Source organism: Lipophrys pholis, assembly GCF_963383615.2.
Source record: "Lipophrys pholis genome assembly, chromosome: 10".
NCBI classification, from domain to species: Eukaryota; Metazoa; Chordata; class Actinopteri; order Blenniiformes; family Blenniidae; genus Lipophrys; species Lipophrys pholis.
Genome location: NC_137640.1, coordinates 4,107,507 through 4,123,873, shown reverse-complemented (window position 1 = coordinate 4,123,873; position 16,367 = coordinate 4,107,507). Strand labels below are relative to the sequence as shown.

Here is a 16,367-nt window from a genome sequence, read left to right as displayed (position 1 = left end):
GAGCCACTTTTATACTCCAGTTTTTCAGGAAAAGTTTCAGCTGAGGTCCAACACCAATATCCATGTTTTAACAAGGAAACATGGGATTTCTGGGTTTCCCTCAATGTCGTCACCAGGCTCCTCATAAAGCCCAATGAGGAGACGTGTGTTCCAGGAGGATTTAGACCTCTGCTCTAGAGTATTTACTAAATGTATCGATGGAAGGTGACGTGATGAGAACCTCCGATCTCCTCCGTGTCTTATATTCAAACACCCCAAAGGAATAACTGCACTTCCTCGCCACTGTGCCCGTTCCCACACTCCACCCTCCTGAACAACAGACGTCGCGATGTCACACCTGAACCCGAGCCGGAGCCTCACAGCTCCCGTGTCTGCGGTCAGCAGTCCGACCACGTCTCTCCTTACCTGCGTCTGTTGGAGAGACTCTCCTCCGTCTCGTTTGTCACAACAATGTGGGTGGAGCCGCCCTGGCTCTCCTCGTGCATCACCTCGATCTGTGACACACAAACACACATTGGCCCAGAGTCCAGACGTCCATCTCCAGCTAAAGTCAGTATCAGGAAGGTAAACGTTGTCTGGTGACGCTCATATTTAAAAAAAACAATTATATTTGTGGTGTAGCAGAGGAGGAAAGTTGGAGCGAAGTCGTATGATTTTAATTTCTTGTTTGGTGGGACGCTAAACTGCAGATAACAACTGGTTGACCACGATCAGTCAGTTATTATACATCCACTTCCAATGAAGTACATCTACATATAATGAAGTTTTCTTCAAAAAGTTACTATATTGCAGTGGTGTAGTAATGTTTCATCTTCTGTGATTCAACATTGATGTAAATTGATAAAATAATAATCTTTTTTTTTTGTCACTTGTAATGATAAAAATGTAAAGGGATAGGATTAAAAAAGTTATACTTCCTCCTACCCCGCTTTTCGAACATGTAACGCATATATTGTAAAATTGGAGTGCGTGTCGTGTGATCTCTGGATTACTTATTTGGATGTTCGCCTTTTTTTAAATTCTAATTTGTTTCTTTTTCTGTTTTTTGTACATGTTATAGATAGATAGATAGATAGATAGATAGATAGATAGATAGATAGATAGATAGATAGATAGATAGATAGATAGATAGATAGATAGATAGATAGATAAGATAAAAGTTGATCATCTGTCCATTAGAATGTCTGTGTTTTCCCAGCGTTAACGTATTTCTCTCTGCTACATATGTGTGTGTGGTTTCGTTACAAAAAAAACAAACAGCAGCACCCACTAGTGGCCCAACATGCTCACTACAGTGTTTTCAGTATTTCTGTGAAAACATTTTAAAAACATTGCAGTGTAAACGAGAATCTTCTTTGAATCAAAAACAATGTGTTTTCACTTGCGATGTCTTAAAAGTAGAACTCCAGTGAGATCTGGGAGTGATTTACAGTTTGTACCTTGATGCCGGCTTTTGTCTTGCGTACATTCTTTTTCTTGTTGGGATCAGCGTCAGACTGCTCTTTGCCTTTGTTGGAGTTATCAGAAGCTCGGCGGGCAAGAGCTGAAAAAAAAAAAAATAATGATAATATTAACTATAGAAAACGTCCTCATGCTCTAAGCAGGATCTCTGTTGATGACCATTCAAATACAAGTCCCGGTTTCACAGTAAGTGCAGTATTTGTAATTAAGTGTCCAAGGTAGAGAGAATGTAATTTTTTTAGCTGTGTAATAGCAGATTAAAATTATTTGGGGGGGAAAGTTTCTTTAAAAACTCACGCTGCTGGTTCCCTGTAGTCCTGGGCGGGTTCTTCAGCGAGGGTCGTTTGGGGGACGACTCGGGCCTCGGCGCTACAGGCTGGATTGGCCTCGTCTGCTTCGCCGAAAGCCTCTTCAGACTGACGTGTCGCTTCTCAAACATCTCCTGGACGTCTTCCAGTCGCTTCAACACCTTCAGGACGTTGCTCTGCAGGAGCAGGGACCATTTCAAAACCCCGTTGTTGTTGTACCGAGGGCAGAAGCTCCAGACGTTCGTCCTGGGAAGTGTTTTAGACTTTACCTTGAGATCCTCGGACAGGACCAGCTCGTACTGGTTGTGGAGGTTCTTCAGCTCGGTCAGCTGGTTCTGTTGTGCCGACTCCAGAAAGCGTTCGATGTCCGTCAGAGCAGATTCTGCGCCATCCTGTGACTGACACTTGTCCACGGCCTGGGACGCCAGCAGGTAGATGCCAGACTCACACCACTGGTTGACCTGTGAACAGAAGCAGTAGAAATCTCTCAGAAAAATCCCACTGCTGAAAACCTCGCTATGCTGCGTTCACGCATAGGCATGATGCCTTAAAAATATTATGTACCTGTCAATCGTGGCACATTCCTAACATACTGTACAACATACTCATTCAAAGCAGCAGGTAGACAAGAGAGCTCGAGCGATGTCCGCCGTTTGGAGGTTGTTTATTATCGATGAAAATTACAAAAGAAAGAAGACTGTAAATGATATTCTGCCAAAATATCAAGAGGAGGAGAAAGATGGTTCGTACAACACCAGCAACTTAATCACCAGAAACGCTTGGACCAGCAGGTAGTCCAATGTCGCTCATTAATTCAACTGGTCCGTGGAACAGGAGGATTCTCCTCTGACACATGCTACATGCTACATGCTACATGCTACATGCTGCACGCTAAAGAGTTTCAGGACTCACACACCAGTGATGCTATGCTAAACATGATGGATAGATAGATAGAGAGATATCCACATTTGACAGATTAAAAGCAACAAAAATATAACAGGGAAAATACAATAAATATGTATAAAATATAAGGAATGTTTAACTACAAAGCAAATTTGCTGAGGTCATCTTTGTGCAAGTGACTGAAGTATGACTGATACACTTATTAACAGCGAGCTCAACCCCCCGACAGTCTACAGTACTGAGAGCGCAGCGTGTAGAAAGACGCTACGCACTGCACTCTAAGTACTGTAGACACAGTCGTAAAGGAGTTGATCGCATCGTCGACCCAGAGGCTGTTTGGATCAAGTTAATGGCAATGCACATCGTTTGAGCATGGAGTATAAATTATACCTCATGGCATTCAATAAGTACTTGTAACGTATCTGCACTTCAGTCGCTCAAGGTTGGCACTCGTATTTGTCCTGGTCCTCGTAAAGGTCTGGTTTCAGGCACTGACGTCCCTTTGCCATGTTTGGCAGACAAAATAGTTACTTGTCACATATTTATACCCTCTTGTGGAGAACGATAATAATCAATGAACTTCCTTTCACTTGTTATCAAGTTAGTGTTCGTGGATATAATTGATTTTGATCGTACACTTAATACGAAGACAAAAAATACTCTAAACGAACTTAACAGGTGCAGTTTTAAGTCGGATCTTGTTTGGACTTTGTGAATCGTCACCTTATCAATGCCAACGTGAATCTGCAGGGACTTGGACAACACGTCCGACTTCTTCTTGGTCTTGTTACTGAAGTCGTCGCAGACCCGCCGGAGCTCCACGCATTTGGGCCGGATGGAGTCCACGGCGTAGTGGTCGCTCTGGATCAGCTGGTCACCGTGCAACGCATGGAGCTGGGCTTTTTCTACACTGGGCTACAGGAAAGAAAATATAAGAAAATACAAAATACCTTCAAAAACATAACACTGAGAAGGTTGTCTACTGCAAAACAACCACCAACAATTAACCTGAAACTGAGCTGCCGCATGAATTAGTTAAACCTGCTGATAATGACACCATGAGATATATGTTATTTATAGAAAAGTGTCTCGTGTGTTAAATCCTGCATGGTGCTCTGTGGCAGCGGTTTGCATTTGTTTACTCAAATAATAACGGAAACATCAATTTAGTTTTCATGTTGGGCCACTAGAGGGTGATGTTGTCTGTTTTTGTCAATGAAACAACACAAACATGCAGAGAACAATACAGGATATCTTAATTTTAACGCTATGAAAGTTTTCCATTTCACAAGAAAATCAGAGTGTAAGAAAAACAATGATTTTTGGCTTGTTGTTTATATATTGTCCATAGCTTGATATACAGCGCGTGTGCGTACGAACCTGAGCCTTCTCCTCCAGGGCTTCCAGCTCTTTGAGGAGGGCCTCCACTCGGACCACGCAGTCCCCAGTTTCTGACTGGCTGTTCAGGGAATCCATCAGACAGTCCAGACACACTTTGACCTGCACAGGCACCAAGACAACACACCAAGCGTCACTCAATCTCTGTATTGACGTACGCCGACGATACTGTGATGTTCACTCAATGTTGTCGATCCACGTTTACATCACGTACCCGTGTTTACTCGACTTGAGGCTGGCACTCTAACCAGACTTCAAAACATAATGACGTCGGTTATAAAGCAGCAGTGGTTTTCTACTGTTCTACTGTCTACCACCAGGAGGCAGTGTGGCTCCTTTCTCTGGTCACATGATATCAGACAGAAAGACAAACCTCTCTGAAGTCCTGTTCAAAGTGACGTAGCTGCAGGCACTGCTCCAGTTTCAGGTGGTGTTTACACCAGAACTGTTCGAAGGCGTTCTCCGTCTCGTCCAGCTGGGCCAATAGCCTGTAACACGGACGACACGCACGGCGTGAAGGCTTCACACGGGACAGTTCACAACGCAGGCAGAGAAACATCGTGTGAACGCTCACCTTTCCACCGTGGTTTGGTTTTCCATCTCGTCGGGGTTCAGCTGGTGGTTCTCCGACTTTGCCGCTTGCTCCTTGATGCAGCTGAACAGGGTGGTGCCCTGCTTCACCGCCAACTTCAGCTCGCCCTGGTTTAGAGATTCGGGAAACATGGAGAGCATGAATGCCACGTGAAAAAACAGAAATCGAACATGTTTATAAGGTGAAAAATTTTGTTGTCACCTCAAAAACAAATGTTATTTGGTATAACCTGAAATCAAGGACTGGCGTATTTATTTTCTCAATTGACCAAATCCCAAATGTCACTGATAATTTCACTTCCCTCTTGGTTTTCCTGCCCAGCACCTGATGTTAAAACAAAAACCTCCATTCTGGTCTCGTCAGACCCACGAACCTTCTTCCACGTTGTTCAAACAAACATTTAAACATTTACATGAAAACGGCAGAAACAATGAAAACAATGTAGTTTTCATGTTGGGCCACAAGTCGGTGCTGTTGTGTGTTTTTGTAATAAAGCCACAGAATCAGACTTTTCTTCAACAGCTTCTTTCTCTTTGGCTCTGTCCTTCAGATATTTGACTAAAGAAGTACACAGACTATCATCCTTCCAATTTTCCATGATGTTTCGACAGAATCCCTATCGCCGCTTGTTTGTTGCGTTTCCAGTGGCTCCGCCCACTGTCGTCGTGTAAACTGACACCCAAAGCACCACGAAAATTTGGCGATTTCATTATAAAACTTTGCGGTGTAAACTGAGTCCCAGATTCATCTGTGGTCAGCTGCTGGCTCCGAAAAGGACTGACTTCCCTTCTTTAAATGGTAGGAATAATATGCTTTATGCATGTTAATGTACAAACAAAGGGGTGGGTACGTTTTACAGAAACTGCTCATAATCAACTGGAGCTGTGACGCTTATACCTTTGCGCCATTTTGTCACGTGTGTGTGTGAGTGTGTGTGTGTGTGTGTGTCACCTTGAGGTTGTTGTGTTTGTCTGTGTGCGCTGTGAGCAGGTCTTTGGTGCACTGGACGTCGTTCGGCAGCTCCGTCTCCGCCAGGTCTGTGCCGAACTTCTGGAGCATCTGCGCCGTGGTTTTCACCGTCAGGGCAAAGTTCTCTATGGCCTGAGGAGAGGAGAGCAGGAGAAACTCGTCTTCTCTGCTGGTGGAGAACAGCTTCAGTCTGCGTGCCCTCCAAGAGCTTCGTTTATCAACTCTTTACTTTATTACTAGAGTTACTGAAGCGAATGGTTCTAATCGAAACAGAGATTATCTTGGTAATTTTGTTGGTAACTTGTAATAATCGTTTCTGCTATTGCAGGTTGAAAATGTGTGTGTGTGTGTGTGTGTGTGTGTGTGTGTGTGTGTGTGTGTGTGTGTGTGTGTGTGTGTGTGTGTGTGTGTGTGTGTGTGTGTGTGTGTGTGTGTGTGTGTGTGTGTGTGTGTGTGTGTGTGTGTGTGGAGAGAGAGATATATAGATGTAGATAGATAGATAGATAGATAGATAGATGTGTGTGTGTGTGTGTGTGTCTAGATAGGCTCTAGGAAATAGAATACCTCTTTTGTGTATACCAGTATACATCTTCAAAAAATGCAGATTAATAATTTTTATAGATTTCTCTACATGTATGTATGTATGTATGTATGTATGTATGTATGTATGTATGTATGTATGTAGGAGTATATATAAAGATCAATTCAAATGAGTATAAATATATATATATAAACAAAGATACAAAATATAGATGCATGCAAAAAATAAATAAATAAATATATATATATATATATATATATATATATATATTTATTTATATTCTGTATCTTTGTTTTGCCGTGTCTGGAATGAAATAATTAAAAAAATGTTGTGAATGAATTTGGAATGGAAGAAGACAGCTACAGATGTCGACGTCTCCACGCTTCACCCCACCCGTTCCCAATGGTTCTTTTATCTTGAAGCTCACTTCAGCCTTACACATGCAGGGTGTTCACCTCCGCTGTGGAACAGGGTTCAGCCAACAGCGTGAAGAGCCGCCGGACTGTGTGTGTCTACTCACAGTTCGGTGGTGGATCCACTGACTGTGGCAGTACTCCAGACTCCCTCCCAGCTCCCGAGTCAGCTGACACTTCTCCACATAGCCGTGGAGGTCCGACAGAGAGTTCAGCATCACCGTCTGCAAACAAAAAGGCGTCACTCAGGCTCAGCTCAGCGGAGGTTTTCAGTAAAATGTACTCCGCAATAACTTTTATCAGCCAGACTTTTTTTTATTATTTGTATAATAATACTATATGTATGTACTGCCTTCTGTTGAAATTCTCCTCTGAGTCTGGTTCTATAGAAAGTGTCCTCCTCTGAGTCTGTTTCTGCAGGTTTCTCCACTTCTGACTCTCCTTCAAGGTTTTACGTCATGAAAACAATAAAGTCCTATATATGTTTTTAGGTCTTTCTCTTAAAAAAAACTAAAAAATCCCACAATGAGAAGAAGCCTCAGCGTCACTGGACGTGGCTCTTTTAGCATTTAGTGTTGTTGTGTTTCTGGGTCTTCTTCTTTTCAACTCAGAACCGAGACGCCAAGAAAGAAACTAGAAGCAGAAGAACCCACTGCAGGAAGGAAACAGTCCAACCCGCCGGCTTACCGGTACCTTCATTTTGAAGTCGTCCTTGTGCAGCCTGATGCCGATGTCTGCGATGGCCCTCTGGAAGAACCTGGACGGTCGGAGCACCAGCACCAGCTGGAGGTTTCCTGGAAAGGCCCCCTGAGGAACACAGCGCAGCTTTACTCCTTCTGCATGCAGGAGCTACACACTATACACACTATACACACTATACACTACGGTGCCAAAAGTATCTGCTCAGCTCTCCACATCTTTCAGTTCATGTGTTCCCGGCACTTCCGTGGCCACGGGTGTATAAAATCCTCGGCATTCAGACTATTTCTACAAATAATAGTGTGAGAATGTTTCGCTCTCAGGAGCTCAGTGAATTCCAGTGTGGTGCAGCGACCAGAGGCCTCCTCTGCAACAAGTCCAGCCCAGAATTTTAATTATTATTATTATTATCATTATTATTAAAGCCCTTCAAAGCATAACGATTTTGCCCAACGCTTCTGAAAGGATCCGCAAAAACTGCACAAAAGAAAGTCCCATACAAAGTAGAAGATGGGATTTTTTTTGTTTCTTTATCTTTTCTCTCAGAAATCACAACTTAACTAGAAATCATAAAAACGATTGAATCCATTGTTGCAAACGCTCAAAATAATTTGATCTAAATATTTCAGTGAGATAATTTCACTCCTTTTTTGATATTTATTTCTACTATTTTTCATGCCAGAATCCAAACCTTTAAGAAAATCGTAGTTCTTTCAGTGTGATAGATCGCACGTTGACGCACATTGAATTGTGTCTTTAACTCTTGACCCTCTGGAGTCGACGGACGCGATGGTGTGTCAAAGTCCCACGATGGATTTAAGATGACGAAGCAGGGAGGGGGTCTCTGGTTTAACTTGCTTCAAAAATGCGGATTTTAAACTATTTACCAGTTGTTGTTTTTTTTCAAATTGTGTTGATAGGGCATGTAAAACCAGACTTATGATATTTAAAAAAATAAATAAAAAAGTCAATGTTGTTACATTTGGGGATGAAACTGATTTTGTGACAGAAAAACATGTACATTGACCCAAAAATACAATAAATTTGAGAAAAATCTAAATTAAAAACAAAAATAAAAGAAATTAAACATAAATAATAATAATAATAATAATAATGTTGCTGTAGTTTAATGTAAATAGCTGTATTTAACTATATTGTTTGTTAAATTTGTACACTGCATTTTGAAACTTACTATTTGTTTTTGCATTCTAAGTTATCAAAATTATTAGTTTCACATGTTTGTGGTTTCCAGAGTAAAACTAACTTTTTCTTACTCTTACTTTTTTTTGTTATATTTTTATTTTATTTTAGGTCTAATGTGTTCACTCATTATGTCAAAATCACTAAATAATCGTAGAATCACACAGGGGGGAGGTTGTGTTGAGATAAAAAGACACCAAGCAAGGCAACATAAACGGTTTGTAAGATGAAATATAAAGTTGAAATCAAAAGTGGGCAAAAACGGCCAATTGACCCCGAGACCACGAGGCCTTGTGTCTTTTATCTGTTGTTTTTGTTCCATTTTTTTTTTTTAAATGTTTGCACTTATTGCAGAATGTTGACGTGATGCGACACACAAACCAAATCGCCTCGAGTAAACGGCCGAACTTCCACTGAGCTCCACATATTGTCGTGTTCGCAGAGAGATTTGCAGAACTCACGGCGATCCGGGACAGCGAGGCCTTCACTGAGCTCCATTTGTCTTTCCGCCGGTCGATGATGATGATGAAGCCGATGCTGGCGGCGTCCAGGCTGGAGGCAGGAGGCAGAGAGGAAACGCGTGAGGGGGAGGCTCCGTGGAGGACGCTGTTCCCGGAAAGCACTTATGAACCAGGCGCCATCAAATCTTTTAAAGCGACGCAGCCTTTACCCTTCATGGTAACCACTTCTAATGGCCCCAGTTAAACCAGACGTCTGCAACCTTCATCACCAAAAGAGCCGTTTTCACAAGTTTCCATCAAATAAAATGTGTCTGCAGCTGCAAAACATGCAAATTATCTGAAATGAAGAAAAAAATAATAATCTAACAAATTTGTTATACAAAGAATAAAGTTGCATTAATGAAGCGTCACAGGTACAATTTAGATATATTTTATTACATTTTCAGCTTGTTGTTTTTCATGTTTATTCTCTCTTTCACCATTTTTATCCATTTTTTAAATACATTTTTATTCATCTTTGCTTATTTATCGCTGCTCGGTGTTTCCTAATAGTTCAAGCAGTTTCAGCCATACTCGCCTTCTTTTTCCAATTTTTTTTATTTTTCCGTTTTTTGTCTTTCTGTTTTCACTTTTTTATCTATTCCCCCCCCCCCTTTTCTTTATTTTTCTTCCTTTTTACTTTCCTTTCTTTTTTTTCTTTCCTCAATTTCTTTCGGGGGCTCTTTTAGCTGTTTTACCTTATTTAGCTGTCTGTTTGTTTTTTTTGCCATTTCTTTAAACCAGTGTGGATTATAGAAAAATACAAATACAATTTTAATAAATGTTTAATTTTCATTAAATATTCTAAAAGCTTCAGGGAGCCGCATGAGGCTCGAGAACAATTTTATTCATATTCGATGAAAAAATACAAAAATAGTCCATTTTTTATGACATTGACACAAAGTAAATTCTGTGTGTGTGTGTGTGTGTGTGTGTGTGTGTGTGTGTGTGTGTGTGTGTGTGTGTGTGTGTGTGTGTGTTCGCGTTTGTGCACCTCGGGATGCTGGTCAGGTAGGTGACCACGTTGAGGAAGTCCTCCTCTGGCACTTCACTGAAGCCTGAGAACTCGGGGAAAATGATGATGGGGGCGCCATCTTTCCCTCGGCCTCCTGCAAGAGAAGAAAACAGGCCCTGGTCTGATTTCACTCTCCTCCAGGTGAACGTGCAGCTGTGACACAGATTCCCAACCTGACAATAAAGTCTGCAGAGACACATACAAACAAATCACATGAATCCTGAAGATTCTAGCTGATGGGGGTGGGGGTGGGGGGGGGGGGGGGGGGGGGGGGGTGGGGTTCATCTGATTGTGAAATTTTATTAGAGGAAAGCAATGACTGAAACACGGTGGCCTTTACTGGAAAATCTCTTTTAAAAAAAACATAATTTTCCAGGTTTGTTTGTACTTATTTATGTTGCACTTCTTTAAAACCGCCACACGATGGCGGCCTCGAGTGAAGTTTACTTCTCGTGTCTCACACACAAGAGTCTCACGCGTGATGAAACCTACCAGGCACAACTAAAGAAAGAAAGAAAACGTCTCAAATCGTTTAAAAACTACTGAATCAGATTCACACGTCACAAAAGGTCAAACTGGAGCGGCAACGACACCGATACCAACATCATGTGTCGGGTCTGATACTGCACAAGAGTACTCCAACTCGTGAAAAATCCCCAATACAACCAATGCTACATGCTACACGCTAAAGAGTTTAATGAATCAAACAATTCTTATTGCCATTCAACAAGTACTCCTATCAGTACTGGGTGTCGGCAAGTAGCCAAAGGTTTATACTCGTAAAACTGTGCAGAATGAAATGAAATATCTTCAGTTCTGAGATGTGATTATGAAATCCCGTGAGTAATGCATAAAAACACTTCATGAGAAACGTCATGTGACGTGATTTCAGGTGATAATCCTCGTTTTAAAGGTTAATCATGTCTTGTGGCTCCAGACGAAGTTATTTGGTGGATAAACAAGTTAATCCGCTCAGGATAGTTTTAGACTTCGTGTTTAAAAGATCATTAATTTCCACAAGGCAGTTCAGGGCGAGATTTAATTATAGTGAACAAAAGGGGGTAAACTGAATTAATGTGTTTCGTCTCTCGGTGGAGGATTTAAAACAAAGTAAATGATTAATTATTCTTAATGTCCCGTCTTTGGTTCAAGCAGGTGAGTTTAGTTTAAATGTTGTTGCCTGGTGATGTTCCCATCCTGCACGCCGAAGATTTGGTCGGTTCGTTAAAGAAAGCAGGTGATTCATGAGCATCGGGGAGCCGGTGGGGGTCAAAGGTCAAGCTCAGGGATCCACAGTGGGAAACGGACCAAGAACTCCAGAGTCTGCCTCTCTGACCTCCAGGCCTCCACCGCCCTTGTGCAACATCACGGCCTTTTCAAAAAGTTGAGCACCGTTGCCACGTAAACAAAGACAAAAAAAAACTAAGAGAAGTTTTACACTTTCACTTGAAAACGTCGCGTAAACGCGGCTTCAATGACGTCACAGTCGTACGTCTCTGTGGCGGCAGCTTAGAACACGAAGACGATTCAGTCCACGGTGGCGTTCCATACATCAGACCCTGGAACTGAGAAATGCCGGGAGGGTCTCTGGCGCCACTCACGCCGCCACCATGCACGCTGCCCGCCACGCACGCTGCCCGCCACGCACACCGCTGTTATGCACGCCACCGCCACTACACATGCCGCTGTCACGCACGCCACCACCATGCACACGCCATGCATCTGCCCCACCACGCTGGCCACCATGACGGACGCCGCCACCATGCACGCTGCCGCCACGCACACCGCTGCTACGCACGCCGCCAACACGTACGCCGCCAACACGCACGCCGCCAACACGCACTCCACCATGCACACTGCCATGCATCTGCCCCGCCACGCACGCCGCTACGCACACCATCACGCAAAACCCAAAGACTAAACAGCCGAGAGACATAATACTTCATACACACTCTGCAGGTAGGAGTTTTCTTTTCAGCGAAACTCTTCCAGATTAAAATCCCACATTAACGTGGATCAAACGTTTGTCTGGATTCTGCTGACTCAGTCGCAGCAACATCGTAAATAAGAGGCGCTCGGCTCTCGGACAACATCAACAAGTTAGCTTGTCTCAGTAGCTGCTGAACAATGAGGAACGGGAACATTAATTTAGAGAAATTGGTTGTTTTGAAAAGAGAGAAGTTTACTGTTAATATGTTTCATAAACACGGTCAGGGCAGATATGATCTGTTTGCTCAATCAATGAAATGTGATTATTAGAAAAATTAAATATACTTAATCGTGATAAATCAAAATTAATCCACAGCAACCCTGTTTATATATAAGTGAAGCACGGTGCCTCTCCTGTCCAGAGCGTGCGCACGCACACACACACACACACACACACACACACACACACACACACACACACACACACACACACACACACACACACACACACACACACACACACACACACACACACACACACAGACTGAGGCTATAAACCAGGCCTGTGTTGAGGTTGTGTAACTCAGGAGGCCTGAAACGCTGCGAAAGCATCTTTTTAAAACCGCTCATTTTGGCTGTTGTTGTGAGACGGCCGGGGAAAGGAATGAGAGGTATTCCCGTCCAACCACACAGGCTGCTGTGTCACAGCACATCTGGAAAGTCTGAGGGCACAGAAGCTCTGGTCTGAACCCCGTGACCCCCCCCCCCCCCCCCCCCCCCCCCCCTCCACACACACACACACACACACACCACCACCACCACCACCCTCAGCTGGAGACCTCCAAACACCCCAACCAGCAACTCCACAGTGCAAAGACGACACCACAGTGAAGGCTGTTCCTTTTTTTACGTTTTTACAGCACAGACTGGAATGTGCTTCAGCTCCCTGCAGCTCCAGCAGCTCCAGCAGCTCCAGCAGCTCCAGCAGCTCCAGCAGCTCCAGCAGCTCCAGCAGCTCCAGCAGCTCCAGCAGCTCCAGCAGCCACAACGTTTTGTTGAGCAGCAGTTTTACAAGTTGAGCTAAATGATGTTTTGGTTTGGGTTTTTTAAAGCTACTTTTTTCTGCTTTGGGAGAATCAACCCATCTTATTCAATGTTATTCTATATTGACTTAGAAGAAGAAGAAGCAGGAGGAGGAGGAAGAGGAGGACCTAGGAGGAGGAGGAGGAGGAGGAGGAGGAGGAGGAGGAGGAGGAAGTGCAGAGGGAAAATGTGAAAGTGAGAAACATCCAGTCACAAGTTCGTTTCTAGAATTTCCAGAATACCGAGCATGAAAATGTCCAACAACCACAATCTGATCGAAGAGAGAGCCGGATCAATTTTCCATCCATCCATCCATCCATCCATTAATCATCCATCCATCCATCCTTCTATCAATCATCTATCCATCCATCCATCCATCCATCCATCCGTCCATCTATCCAACCATCATCTATTCTTCTATCAATCATCCATCCATTCATCCATCCATCCATCCTTCTATCTATCATCCATCCATCCATCCGACCATCCATCCATCCATCCATCCATCCATCCATCCATCCATCCATCCATCCATCCATCCATCCATCCATCCATCCATCCATCCATCCATCCGACCATCCATCCATCCATCCATCCATCCATCCATCCATCCATCCATCCATCCATCCATCCATCCATCCAGCAGTCAGGTGGCTTCTTGTTTAGAAGTGATGACGTAACTTTTCTTTTTTCCTCATTTTACCTTTTTGTGCAAACGAGGCCTTTTTTAACAATAGTGTGCAAAACACTGGAGTGATGAAATGATGCCTTCAGGTACTGCAGGATCTTCTTTTTTTTTTCCTTTTAAGCAGAAACTACACTTTTACAGCTTTTATCTACTTCTTTCCCACAGCTGAGTAAAGTGTGTACTATACATCTTCTGCAACTGCCTTCTCTTGAACAACTATGAATATTTATGTCTTTGACCTTGTTACTGAAAATCTCAACCAAATCAACTCAGTGCAACATCCAGCCTCTTGTTTCCTTTAACATTTCCACAGTACGAAACACAAAATACCCGCTGTGTGTTACTCTGAACAACCAGTGGTTGGAAAATATATGTTTTTAGTGTATAACTTTAAAGCCCATCACAACCAGGGTTAAATGTTTTGCCAATCAGAAATAAGGTCTTCTAGTGCAGGAAAACAAACAATTTAATGTTTTGCTGTTTACCTGAAAGCAAGGCAAACTGGCGATGAAGCTGCTCTATGATGTCCACAGCCAGCAGGGGCCTGATCTCCTGCTGCATGATCTCATCTGCAAAGAAAACAACAACAACAAAATGTCAGCGAAGTCCACGAAAAAGTATCCTCAACCAGTGGAAATGCTCTTTAACGACGGATAGAACAGCCGTAACACACACAGTAAAGATGAACTTAGAATCTCACAGACAAATTCTACAGTCGTCTGAGATGATCTGCAAAACCCGTAAATCCCAATTCAAGGAAGTCATTGAATCTCATCAAAAACGAAGGGAAGTTTGATTTATGTGTTTAAAATTGAATGTTTTTAAACAACAACAAAAATAATTTTGAATTTTTTTTGGAGTGCTTTGCATTAGCAGGGTTTCCCCCCGTTTCCATGGAGACGGAGTCAGAGCATTTTCAATAGGTTTCATATTAGAAGCCGTTCTCCCGTTTGGCTGCGTTTCCACTTGAAATCGTTGTGGTGTAAACGGCCCCAGAGAGTGAGGACTAAAACCTGCCAAACCCTCACCACAATCTTCCTCGTTGCTTTTAAACTCTCACTGATGATGATGATGATGATGATGATGATGTGGAACGACTCTGGAAGAACCCAGGGTCAAACTGTCCGTGCAGGCGGCAGTAAAGAAACTCCAAAGTGAGCTGAACCGGCTCCACCCTGCTCAGCCCCGGGGGGAAGGCTTCACAAACACAGGGTGGAGCACTTTTGTTTGGAATCAAAGGTGAAAAGAAAAAAATAATAATTTAAGACTTGTTTTGTATTTTGTGGAATGGCCGGACTCCTCTGAACTGGACTGACTGCAGGACCCTCGCTATATTTTCATCATGTTTAGGTTCATTATAAAAAAACACTGTCATTTTCACCTTCACAGATTATAAGCTGGGGGGGAAAAACTGTCTAGATTACGTTCAAACAAGCGAGAAACTCTAACTAATTAAGCTTTCTTTACATGGCAACGCATAATCAACCAGCCTGAACGAGAATGATCGTCTGAACAAAAAAAAAAAAAACAGACCACCAGAGATGGTTTTAGTTCAGGAGAAATAGTCTGGAGACAAAGTTACTCTTATTCCCATTACATGTGTATTGATTTAGGATTTTATAACCAAGTCTTAACTGAGTTTAGTCTAAAACCTTCATGAAAGGGATCACGACCATTAGACTTGAAGCAGAGTGTTGACTATTTCACCAGCGATACACCGACACCACTTCCTTAAAGGACAAGCTTTCAGAATGTCATGTAAAGAAATAAACATTTTGCTTTCATTTGTATTTAATTTACATCCCACAGTGACTTTCGCGAATTATCTAATCTCCACGATAGAAACAACAAAATAAAGGTCAAACCACTAAAAAATGGACTGAATCTTCCCTCACCGACCTAAAATCTGCTTTTTTTTCGCCCCCAGAATGTTGAAGTATTCTTCGGTCGTCTCACATACTGAATCACATGCAGCCGTTTCTCTCCTTTCCTGAACCGAGGTCACATATGACGGAAAGCGAACAAAGCATTCTCAGACAAGACTACAAGAGGGTATATATCCGTGACCATACATTAAACTTTAGCCTGTTCTCGTTGGGTGATTAACAGGCCTCCCCTTGAAGCCTGAAGCTTCCTGCAGAGTCTATAGCGAACAAAACTTCCTCTGTCGCTGAGAATAAAGACGGGCATTTACACCGACTGCGCTGTGTCGGTCCGGACAGGATAGGTTGTGTGGTGGGAGTGAACAGAAGGAGAAGAACAGCACAGCGGCTGCTAACGGCCTTTAATGGAAGCACTTATCAATGCACCTCTGTTCTGGATGGGTCTGCTGACATGCCGAGGGTTTTCAAAATAAAGCGATGTGTCGCCTAAACTCTCACTCATTTCAATAAAAGGCACACACATGGCAGATTCCAAGCACAGATGAAATTAGGGCGACGTTTTGCATTTCCTGTAACCGTTATGTTGTTTATGTGACTGGACATGTGATCTGATCGACTGTATTGATGTTGGAGGTACGAGTACCAACGAATGTCTACATCATCCCGTCCACACGGGAAACATCTACGTCCGCGAGGCGACGCCATGAAAACTACTGAAAACGGTGTAGTGCGTATGTCAGGCCTTTAGGTGGCGCTGTAACGCTGTCACAGAGATGCACCAAAAA

At 43.0% G+C, this 16,367-nt stretch overlaps 1 protein-coding gene across 10 annotated transcripts in view; it reads right to left on the bottom strand.

Annotated features, from left to right (window-relative positions):
- The window catches only part of mcf2l2 (MCF.2 cell line derived transforming sequence-like 2), a gene marked incomplete at its 5' end in the record, with an annotated part of 69,334 nt that overhangs the window by 37,186 nt on the left and 15,781 nt on the right, over positions 1 to 16,367 (bottom strand). For 6 of the 10 annotated variants that reach the window (XM_080473359.1, XM_080473368.1, XM_080473363.1 and 3 more), the window contains 14 exons: positions 406 to 494; positions 1,440 to 1,543; positions 1,759 to 1,945; positions 2,039 to 2,230; positions 3,396 to 3,587; positions 4,053 to 4,172; positions 4,444 to 4,558; positions 4,645 to 4,769; positions 5,614 to 5,763; positions 6,693 to 6,809; positions 7,279 to 7,392; positions 8,946 to 9,036; positions 9,979 to 10,093; positions 14,185 to 14,268. In XM_080473359.1, coding sequence (XP_080329485.1) covers positions 406 to 494; positions 1,440 to 1,543; positions 1,759 to 1,945; positions 2,039 to 2,230; positions 3,396 to 3,587; positions 4,053 to 4,172; positions 4,444 to 4,558; positions 4,645 to 4,769; positions 5,614 to 5,763; positions 6,693 to 6,809; positions 7,279 to 7,392; positions 8,946 to 9,036; positions 9,979 to 10,093; positions 14,185 to 14,268 — 1,795 coding nt within the window. Of the gene's footprint in view, positions 1 to 405; positions 495 to 1,439; positions 1,544 to 1,758; positions 1,946 to 2,038; positions 2,231 to 3,395; positions 3,588 to 4,052; positions 4,173 to 4,443; positions 4,559 to 4,644; positions 4,770 to 5,613; positions 5,764 to 6,692; positions 6,810 to 7,272; positions 7,393 to 8,945; positions 9,037 to 9,978; positions 10,094 to 14,184; positions 14,269 to 16,367 lie in introns of all 10 variants that reach the window. The other 4 variants (XM_080473360.1, XM_080473364.1, XM_080473366.1 and 1 more) reach the window with 1 other exon arrangement.